Source organism: Pezoporus occidentalis, unplaced genomic scaffold (genome assembly GCF_034315485.1).
Source record: "Pezoporus occidentalis ecotype Australia unplaced genomic scaffold, CSIRO_AGI_Poc_V1 ctg313, whole genome shotgun sequence".
Lineage (NCBI taxonomy): Eukaryota > Metazoa > Chordata > Aves > Psittaciformes > Psittacidae > Pezoporus > Pezoporus occidentalis.
The window spans coordinates 371,649-383,315 of record NW_026915084.1 but is presented as its reverse complement, the minus strand read 5'-3'; the positions used below and the strand labels follow the sequence as shown (position 1 = coordinate 383,315).

Genomic DNA, 11,667 nt, shown 5'->3' with positions numbered 1-11,667 from the left:
TGGAGCTCCACAGAGGTGAGAGCAGGGAGGGATCCGGCCAGTGGATCCCTCCATAGGGAGATCCCTATGGACACAGCGGGGATCCAGCGGGATAGCCACAGAGAAGACCTGACACCCTCCGGCATCCAGCCCTAAGGTGGCAGCATCCAGGTGCCCAGTGACAGCACCAAGGGGATCCTGCTCTGCGCTGATCCAGTGGGGATCCCCCCAGAGCTCTGCACAGCAAGGGGCTGGCTTGGCCCTGCCTTTAGCAGAGACAGCAGCGCACCCACTGCCTGCCCCACCAGCGGGATCCCCCCCGGATCTGCATCCCACACCGACCCCTCGGGAAGCGCTCAGTGGGCCTGACCCAGGGATCCAGCGCGCCCCTCGTGCACCCCGTGCCCGGGCAGATCCCCCCCCAGGCAGGAGCCCCGGGGCACTGCCAGCACCAAGTGGATCCCCCCGGGGCAGATCCAGCCGGGATTCACCGGCACCAAATCCCACCCTAAACGTGGGGTGCCCCCCCCCCGTTTACCCCCTCCCGGCGCCATTTTAACGGAGGGAAACTTTCGGGCGGGCGCTGTCAGCTGTCACCGCCCCCCCACCCCCCGCCCTCCGCCTTCCTCCCCGCTTCCCACCCCGGTCCCCGCCGCCGCCGCCGCCGCCGCCGCCTCCCTCCATGCGGGGAAGCGGCGGCAGCACCGGCGGCCGCGGCCCGGCCCCGGGGGAGCGCTGGCCCGGTGTCGGCGCCGGCTCTTAGGCCACGCCCACCGACCTCATCGCTATTGGTCAGCTCGACCCCGCCGCAGCCGCTCGGACCATTCTGATTGGCTCTTTCCAGATGTCAATTGGCGCGCCGGGACACGCCCCCCCGGCCCTGCCCCGGCCACGCCCCCGGCCCAGCGGCCATCTTCGCGCGCCCCGCCCTCCCGCCTGCGCGCGCTCAACCCCGGGGGGGGGGCACCCCAAAACCGGACCCCCCCCCAACCCCCCCCCAACCCCTCCTTTCCCCCTCCCCCCTTAGTGCTGGGACCGGACCCCATGAACCCGATCCCCGCCCCCTCCCCCCCCCCGCCAAAGTCCCCAAAAGTTGCAGGATGACCCCAAAAAGTCCTGATTTTAACCCAAATAACCCCCCCCCCCCCCGAAATCCCGGGGCTCCCGTCAGCCTGGAGGACACCATAAACCTCCTACAGCTCTGTCCAAGTTATGGGGTTGAAACTGAACGGGTTATAACTTGGGGGGGGGGAGGTTGTGCTCCCCCAAATTATAAGGCTGCTGATAAATTATAGGGGTTCGCCGCAAGTTATGGGGCTCCCACAAAGTTACGCACCCCGAAAGTTGTAGGGGACCCCCCTAAAGGTTTATACCCACTGCAGTTGGCTGTAGGGCTCCCCATCAGCTATAGGCTCCCCCAGAACTTATGGTGTTTGCTGTTGGGGGGGAAATCGTCTCTATTGTGGGGCGCAAGAGCGGTTCCCAGGGGGAAAGGGGTCCCCGGGCCTGCAGGGTTTGATCGGTTCTGTCCAACAGGAAAGGAAGCTGCTAAAATCCACCCAAAACGGCAGGGCTGGGTTTGGGGTGCCCTGGGGGCATGGGGTGCACGGGGTACCGGGGTGCATGGAGCTCCCGGCGTGCGCAGGGTGCCGTGGGTACCTGGGGGATATTGGGGTGCATGGGGTACATAGGGGTGCATGGGGTACCGGGGTGCACAGGGTGCCGTGGGTACCTGGGGGATATTGGGGTGCTTGGGGTACATAGGGGTGCATGGGGCACATAGGGGTGCGTGGAGTGCATAGGGGTGCATGGGGTGCATAGGGCTGCATGGGTTACAGGGGTGCAGGGGGTACCGGGATGCACAGGGTGCCGTGGGTACCTGGGGAATATTGGGGTGCATGGGGTACATAGGGGTGCATGGGGTGCATGGGGTACATAGGGGTGCAGGGGTGCATTAGGGCTGCATGGAGTGCATAGGGGTGCATGGGTGCAGTTGGTGCATGGGTGCAGGGGGTGCATGGGGTACATAGGGGTGCACGGGTGCATGGGGTGCATTAGGGCTGCATGGGGTGCATAGGGCTGCATGGGTTAGGGGGGTGCAGAGGGTACCGCGGTGCAGGGGGATCCGTGCCCGGCACCCACCCGTGCTCAGGTCCCTGCCTGTGGCCCCGCTGCTGTTTGACCCCCCCCGCAGCCTGAAGGCCGGGACAGAGTCCATGCGGCTGCCCCGGCCGCTGGCCCCAGCCTGTCCCAGCCCGTCCCATCAGCCCAGGGCCGGTGACACGGGGTGGGGGGGTCCCGGGGGCCATTGAAGTTGGGGGGGGGGGGGCTGGATCCCCGGTGTGGCAGCGGGGCAGGGGTCTCGTGGCTCTTGCCCGCCCTCGGGGGTCCCTGCCCTGGGGGTGGCCGGAGGTGCCCCCTCCGCCCTGCTCCCTGGGGCTTTCATAGCGAGAATAAGAGCCACAAGCAGGGAAAAACCGAACTTCCCGGCCCGGGGACCGGGAGGCACCGGCGCGGCCACCCCCGGGGTGTCCGGATGAGGGGCAGCATCTGCAGCAAGCGGGGTACCCATGGGGGCCCGACCCTGCCCCGGGAGCACAAAGGGGCAGCCTTCATCCCCCATCCTTTGGCCCTCATTAATGGACCCCAGCGGAGGCACCGAGGGAGCCCCGGGGCAGGCGCAAGGCTCTGGTTCCCCCCCTCTCCCGGTTGTGACAAGCAGCCATGGTGGGACGTGGTGGTGGCTCCTCGGCTCTGGTTTAATCGTTAACAGCGAAGCGCTGAGCTGGCTCCGGTCTTGTGCAACCCCTGCGAGCACCGAGCATCATCGCCCATTGCACAAGGGCTCCGGTGGCACCAGGCAGACCCCATCCGCGGGCAGGGCGGCTCCAGCATCCTGGCCTGGCATCCCCCGGGATGCCCCTGTGGTACCCACATGCCCTGCCTGCATCCCGAGTGGTGCTGTCAATGGGGACAGAGCCTTGCGCATGCTGCCGGTCTCCCCTGAGCTGCCACTTGCCTGCTTATGGGGAATGGAGCTGGAGGAGGGATAGGGACATGTGGGGTGTGAAGATAACGTGGGGTAGGGGACTGTGGGGTCTGAAGCCATTCGTATGTGGAGTTGTATGGTTGTGGACCTGGTTTGGGCGCCCAGCCCTGTGCTGGGTGCTGCCATGTACAGTGTGCAGAGCCGTATGGGATGGAGATCCCTATAGCACCCAGCACCGTGCAGCACCGCGCACCACCCTGCAGAGCGCAGCACCGTACTGCGTGTGCCGCCGTGCAGGGTGCGCTGGGCTCCTCCTGCTCGCTCCCCCTTGCGGGAATGGCACCGTGCAGCACCGTCCCCTCATAGAACCATCCCCTTGTAGCACTGTCCCCTCATAGAACCATCCCCCTGTAGCACCGTCCCCTTATAGAACCATCCCCTTGTAGCACTGTCCCCTTGCAGTACCGTCCCCTTGCACCATGACAGGGATCCTGCAGGATCAGGATACAGAGGGATGCTCCCAACCCACCTAACCCAGACCTTCCCGGCCAGACCACGAGACTCCAAGTGATGTTTTGGGATGGATCCTTCATTCACCCCCCAGGCTTTGAGCCTTGTGCTGGGGCTCTGGACACGGTTTCCATCACCCAAGGACGGGGCAGTTGGTCTCTGATGTGAATGCGAGTCTGGCTGTCCCGAATCCCATGAATTATGGACAAGCAGGCAGCCCTGCCCATGGGGCTTTACCTCTGTTGGGGCAGGTTTGGGAGATGCTTTGGCCACTGCTAGCAGCAGCTTTCCCCAGCCTGGATGCAGCCTGATGCCGTGCCAAGCCTGCCTAACCCTGGTGCAGCAGCACAGTGGTACCCGCATCCAACCCCACCACCACAGGGCCCATCCTGTCTCGGGATGCTCAGGGCTGGTGCAGCCCAAACACAGCTCCCATGGGATTCAGACACTGCAGGAGCCCTCAAGAGCTGCGGGATGGGACGATGGAGACGGGGAGCAGGGCACGGATGCGGCCGGGGGAGCCCACGCAGCGGCTGAGGGCAGGAAGAGCGCGGCAGCATCGCAGCGGGCTCTATCAGTGCCCTGATCTGGCAGCGGCTGCGAGCAGCGCCGGGGCCGGGCCCTGCACCCCAACACCTGTGGTTTGGCACCGCCGCCGGCTCCAACGTCTGCAGCGGGGGCTGCCGAGAGCCTCGTGCTTGTGCTTCATCTCTGCGATGTGAGGGCAAAGCGGCTTCCTGCCTGCTGCAGGGCACGGCACAGCACGGCACAGCACGGCACAGCATGGCACAGCACGGCACAGCACGGCACAGCATGGCACAGCATGGTGGTTCTGCTGCCACAGGTCCCAGCCAGCCCCAGCGAGTACCAGTGCGATGAGGTCAGATGGTTGTAAAGCAGTTGGGGTACAGCACCGTGGGACCATCATCAGAGCATCGCCTTAGGGATACAGGGCATCCCTTGGGGAAGAGATGCTAAACTCACTATGGGGAAGGGATGCTAAATTCGCTATGGGGAAGGGATGCTAAACTCGCTATGGGGAAGGGATGCTAAACTCGCTATGGGGAAGGGATGCTAAACTCGCTATGGGGAAGGGATGCTAAATTCACCATGGGGAAGGGATGCTAAATTCACCATGGGGAAGGGATGCTAAACCCGCTATGGGGAAGAGAGGAGGAAAGGTTGAGCACCTGGGGGGGAGCAAAGAGTTCTGGGCGCACATCCAGCTCTACAGAACACATCTGGCATGGGTTGAGGCTGCAGCACCCATGGGAGGTGAGCAGCAGCAAGCGCTGTGTTAATGGTCCCCAGCTCCAGCACTGAGCAGAGCCCCAGAGCTCGCTTTGGCAGCTCCTGGTGCTGCTCATCCCCATCCGGGCTGGCGGGTGCACCCGTTCACAGCCACGCAGTGCCCAAAGCTGCTCCCCCAGCACCAGCACCCATCACAACAGGGGGTTAGATCCAGTTTAAGTGTTTTCTCCTGACACGGATAACCCCATCTCAGCCTTTTAATGGTGGTTTGGGAGATGGCAGCTTCTGGAGGCACCTCACTCTTGTACAGACCCATAAGGTGGGAATGGGTGACAGGGACAAAGCAGAGCCTGCAGCCTGCTCTGCCCCAAGGCACAGGGCTGGCCCCTGGTCCCCATAACCAGGGGTGTTCAGTGATGGGAGTGAAGCTGCTCAGGGCTTCCTGGGGGCTGGATGGGGCCCTGCTCCCTCCAAGGCAGAGGGAGGAGGATGGAGACCCCTCACTCACAGCATAACCCCAGTGATGAAGGGCCTGATCCTGCAGCACAGAGCCACAGGGCTGACCCCACCACCATGACTAGTCCCAACCCCATTCCCATTGTGCTGGCAGCACCATCCCTGTCCCACCGGGCTCCATGTGGCACCCAGCACCCCCAAACCACCCATCCCAGGGCACCCAACATCAACCTGGGTCACGATGGGACAAGGATGCTTAAAGGAATATAAAATACATACAGAAAGCCATTGTGGGGATGCAGCCACCCCAGTGGGCACGGGTTCAAGTGTGCCCATCCCGGGGGGGGTTCAAGCCCCTGGAAGGCCGGTCCCATGGGAAGCCACCGTGGTGGGAGCACGCTGGGGTGCTATAGGTTGGTGATGTACACTTCCAGGCCATTGGACGCCATCCTGGCCGCAGCTCTTTGGGACCCCCCAGCCCAGATGTCCCCAACGCTCTCATACAGGTTCTCGGGGGCCTTGTCCCGCTTTGCTGCCCTCTTCCAGTTGACATCCACGGCCTCATAGTCCGGGTCGGGGCCTCGGCCCTGAATGGTCCAGGCTCTGTCATTGATGGACTCATAGCAGGGGTCCAGAGGGCCATGGGCTGCCGGGGACCAGGACCGGGCCTGGGCACCCTCCTCCCCTGGGGGTGATGCAGGGACCTGGGTTTTCTTCTTGGTGGCTTTGCAGACAGTGGAGTACATCTCTTCCAGCTGCAGAAGGAACCAAGGCATCACTCAATGGGTTGGGTTGAAGGGACCTTAAAGCTCCTCCAGCTCCAACCTCTGCCCCGGGCAGGGACCCCTTCCACTGGAGCAGCTTGCTCCAAGCCCCTGTGTCCAACCTGGCCTTGAGCACTGCCAGGGATGGGGCAGCCACAGCTTCTCTGGGCACCCTGTGCCAGCGCCTCAGCACCCTCACAATAAAGAACTTCCTCCTTATATCTAACCGTGAACTTGCCCTGTTTCAGTCTGAACCCATCACCCCTTGTCCTGTTGCTCCAGTCCCTGATGAAGGTCCCTCTCCAGCATCCCTGTAGCCCCCTTCAGATAGTGGAAGGTTGGAGCAATCCCAGCCCACTGGGGGTATCCCCATGCCCGTGCCCCCCTCCCAGCTTCCATATCCCAGGAGGATGCTGACAGCAGATCAACCATTCGGGATCCCCTTTGTACACAACACAGGGAGTGTTTTGCAGAACACAGGGAACAGCATCGCCTGTGGTTGGGGTCTTGGCTCCATCCTGACCCCGAAAACCTCCACAGGTACCACTGCTCCAGCGTCATAGCCCAGTTCGCTCTAGGCTGGGATGCTCTGCTCAACACGGGCACCCCATGGATGCACGGTGTGACGTTATCCCCCACGCAACCCCATCCCTGCCACCCCCAAAGCCGTACCTTCGCCTGGGGGGCACTTCCTGAGCCATCGCAGCACTGCAGCGCCTGGGGGGGCCCCACGGCTGCAGCCGCATCCTGCTCCTCCGCGGGCATCCCCTTCTTCACCTTGCGCACACAGGCGTAATCGGCCGCCCCATGCACAGCCCGAGGCGGGGACACCGGGGGCTCCTCTCCCCCCGTGGCCACGCACTCGTAGACGGTGTCGGGGGCCGGGCGCCGCCGCGGGGGAAAGAGGAGGTTGGAGTAGGTCTGGTCCGGGGGCTCGGGGACCGGGATCTGCGGCAGCTCGCGGTGCAGGAGGACGCCGGCACCGTGCTGGGGGTCAGCGGGCGAGGGGCTGGTGAAGTCCAGGCTGGCCGGGCGCTGGGCTGCGGGGATGGGAGATGGGGATGGAGCAGGGACGGAGCCGTGCGGCAGCGCCGCGGCACCGGGGGGTGATGCTGCCCCGTGCGCGCACCGCTCCCGTGGGCGCTCACCGTGGCCTCCGGCCTTCACCCGGTAGAGCTCGTGCAGCTTCGTGTCCGACTTGCTGAGCGACCGCAGCTGCGTCTGTCTGAGCAGGGACTGCAGTGGGGACACGGAGCCTCAGCGCCAGGGAGGGGAGATGGGGGGGGGTTCGCAGCACCCCCAGGGCTCATCCTGCTGCCCCACAGCGTGCTTACCTCATCCACCAGCTTCACCCCGTCCGGAGGGAGCTGCTTCTTCCTGCTCTTGCTGTGGGGAGAAGCGGGGCTGGGCATGGGGCTGGGGGTGAGGAGCGGGTGCCCGAAGACCCCGGCCTGGCCATGATGGGCGTCACCGGGTGGCTCCTCACTGGGGCAGCAGCACCCCCAAACCCATCGTCCTGCTCCAGCACCAGCCCCTCTGCAGGGTCCCTGTTGGCTGGGGAGGTGTTGGTTGCATCCTGCATCCCACCAAGCCATGGGGGCACCCCTGGCATCACCCACCCTGCCCATCCTGCTCACACCTCAGCCCTCTCCGGGCTGCTCCTGTGAGCCCTTTGGATGCAGGGGGGGGCTATCAGGGGGTCACAAGGCACAAGGGGTGCAGGATCAGGCCAGGCAGAGCTGGGGCTGGGGTTTAGGCTCAGGGCAAACGGAGCAGCAGATCCCGATGGTCCCAGCTCAGGACAGGCACCGATGGGGTCTCTCTGTGCACCCCAAAGGCCATGGAGGGGTCCCCATGACCAGAAGGGAGGGCAGAGGGGCCGCGGGGCAGCACCTACCGTCTGCAGGCAGCGCACAGGGCGCCCAGGTAGACCAGGCCACCGAGCAGGGCCAGGGCAGCACCCGCTGGCAGCAGCGGGGTCCCCTCCGGCCCCTCGCCCCCCGCTGCAGCCATGGGGCAGCCGCTTCCAGCACCGCCGTGGGGCCGAGCTCTGCGGAGAGAACACAGGAGGTGGGGTGGGAGCGGGCTCGGCAGGGCCGGGGATGGTGCTGCAGGGCCCCGCAGCGCAGCCCCCATGCAGGGAGATGCTCCAGAGGGGGGGGACGTGACCAGGGACCCCCATTTTCTGGCCGGCCGCTGCCCTCCCCACGTCACCTCCACTGCTTCACATCAGAGCTTGGGGTCATCGCTTGCAAACGAACCCAACAAGAGTCAAGCTCCCAAGTGGCCGCTGGGACGTGGAAACGGAGCCCCCAAACCCCTCTGGGATACCCCAAATTGCCCTGGGGCTGTCTGGGGACATGGGGATGGGGTGGCCCCGGCAGGAGGCAGCAAACAGATGAGTCAGCTTCCCGGAAGCGGGGCGAGCTTCACCCTCCCCATCCCCAGGGCTCCCCCTCCAAGCCCGGTGGAATTCAGCCCCATCGATCCCGGCCATGAGGCCTGTGGGGTGCCCCGGGGCTGCAGGATCACCCCTGAGCACTGACCCAGCCATGGTGGCTCTTGGGCACACACAGACCCCAAGCCTCCTCCGCCAGCATCACACAGAGAATGCCAGGCCTCCGACCTTCCTCTTCCTGAAGGAAAACCCTAACCCTAACCCAGCTCTCTTCCCTGTGCCTTATCCAAGGGAATAGGTCCCTGCTTGCAAACCAAAGCAGAAGCAAGGCAGAGCAAGCACTGCAGAGGAACAAAGGTTTTGGGGAGCCCAACACAAAGAGCAGAAGCTTCCTGCCCCATCAGCATCCTACACCTTTCCCATGGTGAGATCCCATCCCATCCCATCCCATCCCATCCCATCCCATCCCATCCCATCCCATCGCCCCTGTCCCTGCTGAGCCATCAGCAACCCCAGAGCACAAGCTGCCACCGCTTCACCTGCGCCGTGTCCAGCCAACGGCTGCTGCTCCCAGCTCTGCGCAAGCGCGGCCCCGTGCACGTCCCGCACCCAAAGCAGGCTGGCCTGGCCCTGGAGACGTGGATGCCACAGCTGGAGACTGCCTGATCCCGAGGGAAATGAAGGCAGTTCCCAGCGCCGGGGTGAAGCACGGCTTGAAGAAGCCTCAGGAGCTGATCCTGAGTCCCCAGGTAAGATGGGGCTGGGAGATCCGAGCTGCTTCCACCGGCAGAGCTGAGGACACGGGGATGCCATGGGGCACCCTGAGCACCTCTTACTCACCCCCTTATGTGTCTGAACCCAGATGAGCCCTGGTGAGGACCCCCCCTGCCCCGGGTGCCTCTGTGGGGCTGCAGCAGCCCCATGGCCCGTGGAGGCACCAACGGCTCCTCTGCACCCTGCATCACCCCACAGCATCCTCATCCCATCTTCACCCCACACCAGTGAGGCCCTGCCCATTCAAGCACCCTTTTATCTGAGCACTTCTCACGCCTTGGGGCACTTCCCTGGCTGAAGCTTTAACCCCTGGAGAGTGAGGCAGGGTTTAGGGCCTGATGGGGCTGGATGGACCGGCTGGGATCAGAGCTGGGAAGGGAGCGTTTGCCAGCCCTGTGTGTTTAAGGCTCGAGGGATGGAGAAGCTTCCTAAGCTGACATTAACAGAGGCTGCTCCTGCCCTGCTCTCTGTTGTGGCTCCCACCTGCAGAAACACCGAGCGCCTGCCCCTTGGTGCACTGAGTCACTGGGGATGCTGCTTCTTGGGACGACGCGTTGGTTCTCCCAAAGGGAGGAATCCGGGGGGAGAAGGCAGCGCCTGGCCCGGGTGCGATGGAGCAGTGGACGTCTCCCCCAGCCCAAGGCGCACCTGAACTGCTGCCAATGGAGTCATTGATCCCCCCATGCCCGGGCTGGGCTCCAGGCACACGGGCAGGGTTTCCTAAGGCTCCACGAGGCTTTGAGGACGAGAGCGGTGGCAGCCCACGTACGGGCGATGCGCACCCGGAGCCTGCGAGCAGGAGGAACTCCCTGCAGTGACCCCCGAGCCCCGGCACCACCGATGCAGTCGGTTTCTTACTCCAGGATGTGACTGCTACGAGAGGCCCAGGGCTCCTTCCTGGGCTTCCCAACACCAGGATTGAATTGATGGTGGAAAGCGAGCGCTGCTGCTTTGGCCCGGCCTCGGATTCATCCGCCACGGTGTGCTCAGCGCACGGTGACCACAAGAACGGCTCTGAAGCTCCTAAAAGAGCACTTGCATGAAACCAGGGCAAACATCAGAAGCCAATTTCCACCAGTGCCTGCGAGCGTGGCTGCAACAAACCCAGCTCGGGGACCCTGGGGAGCTGCAGTGAGAGAAGAGCCCCAAGAAGCAGAAGTAGGGCTTTTACTTTCAAGTATGAAAAAGGAAAGCCCCGTAACAGGCACCATTGAACCTGCCCTGGATGGGGCCTGGAGCAAGCTGCTCCAGTGGAAGGGGTCCCTGTCCGCGGCAGGGGTTGGAGGTGGAGGAGCTTTAAGGTCCCTTCCAACCCAACCCATGTGGGATGCTGTGAAGCGCAGTTTCGAAGCCTAAAGGCGGGTGCCCCCCTGCTCTGCTCGAGGTGACGCCGGTTCAGCATCTTCCTTCCCTCCTCCCTTCCACGCTCACTCAGGCAGAGAGAAGCTGAGAACCTGCTCGAGAGGTTTCCTGCGGGGCTGAGCCGCAGCAGACACCAGCAGGGACCTCGGGGCAGCAGGCAGGGCTGGGTGGGTGATGGCGATGGATACAGGTCTGCTCGGGAATCACAGCCACCGCAGGGGGTTTCTTGTCACAGACTCGGTGGCTTCACGTCGTTTTGGGTTTCAATGCCCACGCTCTCTCCGGCCTCCTCCCCTGCAGCCAGCAGCTCAGCAGTCCCCAAGAGCCATTCCACACACGAGCCAAACCCTCCCCACAAGACAACCGGGAATCTTTCAGTGGAGAACCCGACTCCCCACAGCTCCGCATCACCAATTCCCCATGGAAGGAACCAGCTCCCACTCAGCCTCCAGCCTCAAGACCCAGCAGTGCTGAGCTCAAGCTCCTTTCCTTCCTTTCCAAGCCCGGAGGCTTCCCGAGCGCAAAGCATGGGGCAGCACAAAGCTTTCAGCCCTCCTCACAGCCTGAGTTCACCCCAGCTCATGCTGCCCTGCCGCAGAGCGGGGATCCTGCCTGTCCCATCAACCTCGCTGCAACAGCATCTCCAACAACGCTGCAATTCCCATTAGATGGAGTGGTTCTAAAGGACTTCCCAGCCCCTGGTTTAGTTGCAGACTCAAGTTCACGAGGCAAGAAAACCACCACTTACCTCGCAGAGGCTCAAAGGCTGGTGCCTGTGAAGGGCAGGGATCCAACCATGCTCTCCCCTTTGCACCCGACCTGCAGGATTTGGCTTCTTTTATCCCAACGTTATTCCTCATTAGGGGCTCCCCCCCAGTTGGAACATCTCGATGTGAGCTCTCCCGCTCCTCTTCAGCTCCTTCCAGAGCAGATGGCTCCGAGCAGATACCATGCAGCGCACACCACAGCTTCCTGGGCTGCCGAGGTGGCTGCTGCACCCAATGGGAGGCTGCTTTCTCCCCGCCCTGGCTGCCAGCAGCACCCAGGGACGGGCTCTGCAAGAGCACCCTCTGCTTCCCACCCGGCTGGTTTGGGTCCCAGCCCTCTAGCCCCAGGCAATGGAAGGAAAAGGATGGGTCACCACAGATGAGCATTACCTTGCAAATGAACACTGCCTCGTGAGG

The 11,667-nt window shown here is 63.7% G+C and overlaps 1 protein-coding gene across 1 annotated transcript; it reads right to left on the bottom strand.

The window, feature by feature from the left end:
- Window positions 1–4,943: 4,943 nt before the first annotated feature.
- LIME1 (Lck interacting transmembrane adaptor 1) lies at window positions 4,944–11,543 on the bottom strand. Its single transcript, XM_062628324.1, has 6 exons — window positions 11,232–11,543; window positions 7,847–7,999; window positions 7,284–7,335; window positions 7,098–7,185; window positions 6,622–6,989; window positions 4,944–5,940 (listed from the first exon to the last, which is right to left on the bottom strand). Exons 2-6 carry the CDS (start codon window positions 7,960–7,962, stop codon window positions 5,593–5,595), a joined length of 972 nt encoding a protein of 323 aa, XP_062484308.1. The 5' UTR covers window positions 7,963–7,999; window positions 11,232–11,543; the 3' UTR covers window positions 4,944–5,592.
- Between the last annotated feature and the right edge of the window lie 124 nt (window positions 11,544–11,667).

Excerpts from the sequence above, each read along its gene's own strand:
- LIME1 (XM_062628324.1), bottom strand. The coding sequence starts at position 7,962 with ATGGCTGCAGCGGGGGGCGAGGGGCCGGAGGGGACCCCGCTGCTGCCA. Across the intron at positions 7,336-7,846 it reads CTGTGCGCTGCCTGCAGACG|CAAGAGCAGGAAGAAGCAGC; the intron begins GTAGGTGCTGCC and ends TTCTCCCCACAG. Across the intron at positions 7,186-7,283 it reads GGGTGAAGCTGGTGGATGAG|TCCCTGCTCAGACAGACGCA; the intron begins GTAAGCACGCTG and ends TCCCCACTGCAG.